Source organism: Portunus trituberculatus, chromosome 50, assembly GCF_017591435.1.
Source record: "Portunus trituberculatus isolate SZX2019 chromosome 50, ASM1759143v1, whole genome shotgun sequence".
NCBI classification, from domain to species: domain Eukaryota; kingdom Metazoa; phylum Arthropoda; class Malacostraca; order Decapoda; family Portunidae; genus Portunus; species Portunus trituberculatus.
The window spans coordinates 11,828,893-11,833,892 of NC_059304.1; the positions used below are offsets into that span (position 1 = coordinate 11,828,893).

General features: G+C 39.8%; 1 protein-coding gene across 1 annotated transcript in view; it reads right to left on the bottom strand.

Moving 5' to 3' along the window:
- Positions 1–5,000, bottom strand: part of LOC123499978 (homeobox protein slou-like) — a 28,570-nt gene that overhangs the window by 13,549 nt on the left and 10,021 nt on the right. The window contains exon 2 of the mRNA XM_045248520.1: positions 4,924–5,000. This exon is cut by the window's right edge and continues 54 nt beyond it. Within this exon, the coding sequence (XP_045104455.1) occupies positions 4,924–5,000 (77 nt within the window). The remainder of the gene's footprint in view (positions 1–4,923) is intronic.

Consider the following 5,000-nt stretch of genomic DNA (forward strand, 5'->3'; position numbering starts at 1 on the left):
GGAGAGAGGGAAAGGGAAGGGAGAGAGAGAGAGGGAAAGGAAAGGGAGAGAGAGAGAAAGGAGAGAGAGAGAGAGAGAGGAAAGAGAGAGAGAGAAAGGAGAGAGAGGAAAGAGAGAGAGGGAGAGAGAGAGAGAGAGAGAGAGAGAGAGAGAGAGAGAGAGAGAGAGAGAGAGAGAGAGAGAGAGAGAGAGAGAGAGAGAGAGAGAGAGAGAGAGAGAGAGAGAGAGAGAGAGAGAGAGAGAGAGTAGATGATAAATATCAGAAAAAGTGTTGATGTTTTTTATGAGAATCGTCAAGTCATGAAAGGATTTTTTTTTTTTTTTAGGCGTTTTTACTTGAACGTTTAAACTTTACAACGTTTGATCTCAAAGTTCAGGACGAGTTTTCATTTTTTCCTTCTAAGCGGTAAAGGTTTTCGTTACGAGGGACTTTTGAGCCACGTTTTTTTTTTTTTGTTCAAATGCTCTTTTATTTTTACTTTTATATTTCAAAACGTTTGATCTCAGACTATCTCTTTGCTTTGAGTCTAATGTAGAATGTTAGAATGTTTTTTTTTCTTACTCCTTTCTTTTTTCTTTCTTTTCTTATCGTTTGTGTTGATTTCCAGCGTAGGAGTTTGGTGCTTAGAAAATGTGGCAACGGTAATCATAAACACGTACTTATTTCTATATTCTTGCTTTCATATTCCTTCATATACTTGTGTTCATTTTTTCACTTCACTTTTCTTGTCTTTCAACGTTTGTATAGATCGTTTTTCTTTCTGTTTCCTGGTTCGGCTCAAGATCGATGGTTAAAGAATAATGATAGACAAAGAATGCAGTTGTAAAGATCGATTATGTGTAGATGAGATACCTTCCTGTACATTTATTTTTATTTTATTTTCATACATCAATCTCTCTTTTTATTTTCATACACGAGCTACACTTCAAACTTTTAGACCTATGCACCTCATTTCGGTTCTATCACGTGTTCAGCCCTTCGCGTCACACTTGCGCATTCACTCCTCCTCATTACGCACCTCCATTCAGAAACTTCACTAATATGGTTCAGGCTATTCATAAACCTGAGGCTCTTCACATACTCCTCTCCTTTGTGTTGTCTTGCTCGTTGTCACATCCCTCATTATTCATTCACACTGCACGTCATCCTACAATTTGTGAATAGTGTTTGTCTCCCTTTTTGAACATCCTACCCTTACACTCAGTTGCCTTTTATTCTTTCGTTCACTTAATTTTCATTTCTCTGCGCTCAAATATTTCTAGGAGCATCATTACACGTTATACATTTATTCCACTTATATTCTCCCTCATACAGCTGTCCTCTGTTTTACCTAATATATGTAAGTGTCTTTTATTTCTTGGTCCGATTAATCAAAGCCCCTTTCCACTCATAGACGAGCAAAAAAACGCTTTCATAGATTTATAGTTTGTCTCTTTTCTACGTTCTTTTCACGCCGCCGTCCTTTCTTTTACCTTATATATGTACACGTGTCTTTTATTTTTTCGTCCAATTAATCTTCGTCCCTGTCCTCTCATAGACGCTCAAAAACGCCTCCATATATTTATAGTACATTTACTTACTCTATACATTTTCTCTCACACAGCCGTCTTCTGTTTTACCTGGTATATGTAAGTGTCTTTTACTTCTTTGCCCACTCAAGCTTCGTTTCTCTGCGCTTAGAGACATTTCGAAACGTCAGCGTATATTTATAGTACATTAATTTCATCTTCATCTTCTCTCATACCGCCGTCTTCCCTTTTAATTTCAAATATTTACGTGTTTTATTCTTGCATGCACGCGATCATCGTCTCCTTGCGCCAACAAAAACTTAGACACGCTTTCATATATTAACATTTATTCCTTCTATATTTTCCTTCACACCGCTGTTCTTTCTTTCATCTAAAATATTCACTTGCCTTTTATGCCTTTCGCCGACTTTCTTTGCACTTACAGTCTCAGAAACATCTCCATTAACTTGTTTATGTTTCAACTAATCATCTTTTACTTCATGATCGTGTCTCATCTCACAGTTCTCATGTATCGCTTAACTCGTCCCTTCTCGCAATCCCAGTGTGTTTGGGAGATGAGATGCTTAGAAATAGTGTTAATTTGCATTCTTGTTATACTATACCATAACCCTCACTTCTATCTCCCATCTCGTATGCGTCTCATCTCTCATCCTTTCGTACAGTGTTTATTTATTTGCGTTTCCAAAATCAGAAACGCATACTATATATTCATTCCTTTTACATCTCTCTCTTTCTCTTTCTCATCGTTATTTTCTTTGCTATATTGCGGGTACGTATTTATTCCTTCTATTCCTCGGTCCATGCAATCTTCCCTTTTTCCGCTCAAACTCTCTTCAAAAACGTTTCTTTCATCTGCATTCCTCTCATCTCCGTTTTATTCCTCCGCGATTGTCCTCTTCTCTTCTTTTTCTTTATTTTCTCTATTTCTTTACCTGACAAACTCTCGTGTTACTCATTCAAAATAGCTTCCTTCTCTTTTACTTTCTGTCTTCGTATTAAATTTCGCAGCCACAAATTACTTTCCTTTCTCTGCCACGCGCCACAACTTTTTTGATGCTTGAGACTTGTATTCATCGCATTCAGTATTCCTTTCATCTCTCTCTCTCTCTCTCTCTCTCTCTGAATCCATATCCTCTGCTCAACACCCACGTACACTGATCTTTTAATCCTCGCTCACTACTATCACCACCACCACCACACTATCTCTCCTCTTCCCTTCCTTCATCCTCTTCCTTCTCTGCCTTATACTAAACAAGCTCCCCATTTACCGCCTTTGTTGGTTTTCCTATCCCACTACGCACACACACACACACACACACACACACACACACACACACACACACACACACACACACACATACATCAACCGCTCGCTTCCTCCCTCTTCAAAGCATCATCTTTTCGTATCTCTCTCTCTCTCTCTCTCTCTCTCTCTCTCTCTCTCTCTCTCTCTCTCTCTCTCTCTCTCTTGGTGTACATAATCTTTCTTTTTTCTCCCCTTTTCCATCTTCTTCCTTGTCTTTCTTACTTCGTATTTCCTTCCTTCCTTCGTTTCATTACACATAGTTTCTTACCCCTCTCTTCTTCTTCCTCCTCTTCCTCATCAGCCATATCTGTTTACCCACTACGTACACATACAACATTTTCTTTCACTAAACTTTAAGGCTTTTCTTCTCTCCACTCAGCGCTTTATCCTCCAAATCGTCTCTTTTACTTCCTGTTTCTCTTTTGTGGACGCTTCTTTCTCACCAGCTCTTGTCCTTTGTTTTTCACGGTCTTTCGTCCTCTTCTTTCCATCCGTTTCCTGCTTTTAACCTTTTATCTCCAGTGCTCTCTCGAATTCCCTCCCTTGTCATCTCCTTCATGTCACTTCACAATTTCCACTCACCTCATCACATTTTGCACATTAATTCACTGGAAAATCTCTTATCTTTCATGAGTTCCTCCATGTTTTCTAACTTAGGGATCCCAGAGGCGTAATCAGCTGCCTTTTTTTCATTCCCTCTCCTTTTATATTTTTTTCCTCGATGGATTCTCCCCTCACCTTCCAAATTAATTCAAAATGAGTATTAAATTCTACCCACTATTGCAAATTAATATACGTTTGAAAGATGAAAGTAAGCTCAGTCACGTACACACACACACACACACACACACACACACACACACACACACACACACACACACACACGTAAAGTATTTTTTCCCCCCATCTTCCCACGCTCTGCCTCTCACGTCATTTGCTAAACATGACGAGATTTATTTCCCTCTTTATTTTCCATTCATGCCAATCACCATAATCTTTTTTTCATCAAAGACACGTCATTTTTTATTCCTTCGCTGCCGCAACGCTCATTCCGGTCTGGTGTTTTTCGATTTACAGTCCATGCATACGTGACTCTCTCTCTCTCTCTCTCTCTCTCTCTCTCTCTCTCTCTCTCTTGGGACCAAAACTTTCCACATTATTTACGTTAAATCCTCAATTTGAATTCCTTTTCATATTATGCAAGGCTGTGGAAACGTTTGACGGAGGGGATGGCAACGTTTTCTACAGGGAACATTTATTACTAGACCTCTAGAAATTTGAACGTTTATTTGGGAACGTTCAGAAGAGATTGGATTGTTAGGATCTCTCTCTCTCTCTCTCTCTCTCTCTCTCTCTCTCTCTCTCTCTCTCTCTCTCTCTCTCTCTCGTCTCGAACATCTGCTTAATCTCTCTCACTTACGTCACACACACACACACACACACACACACACACACACACACACACACACACACACACACACACACACACACACACACACACACACACACACACACACACACACACACACACACACACACACACACACACACACACACACACAGGTATACTTACATACTTATTAATTTCCTTTGCACGATGAGGGCAAGAAAAATTTTCATCCCCTCTCTCTCTCTCTCTCTCTCTCTCTCTTGAAAATGTAATTAAATTTTTAGCTCAGAGAATTCTCTTTTTTTTTCATAATTTCTGAGTTTTATTACTGAACGAAGCTGCACTTTATATAAATGTAGGAATAAATCGATGCTTCTCTATGTCTGTCTGTCTGTCTGTCTGCCTGTGTGTCTGTCTGTTTGTCTGTATAACCATCCGTCTTTTTTCTCTGCTTGTCTATCTGTCTGTCTTTGTTCGACCTGGCTAGTATGTCTACCTGTTACCATCTCGATGTATACTTACCTCTATGTCTGTCTGTCTATCTGGTCATAGATTTACCTGTCTCTTTGTCTGTCTTGTCTACCTGGATTTCTGTCTGCCTGTCTTTTTACCTTGCCTTATATGTACGTTTTTGTGTAATTGTTTCTTTATCTGGACTCTCTCTCTCTCTCTCTCTCTCTCTCTCTCTCTCTCGTACCTGTCGGTGCAGGCGGGGGCAGTGGCACTGGCAGTGTGGGGCGCGTGGGCTGTTGGGAGACGTGCTCTTGGTGCTTC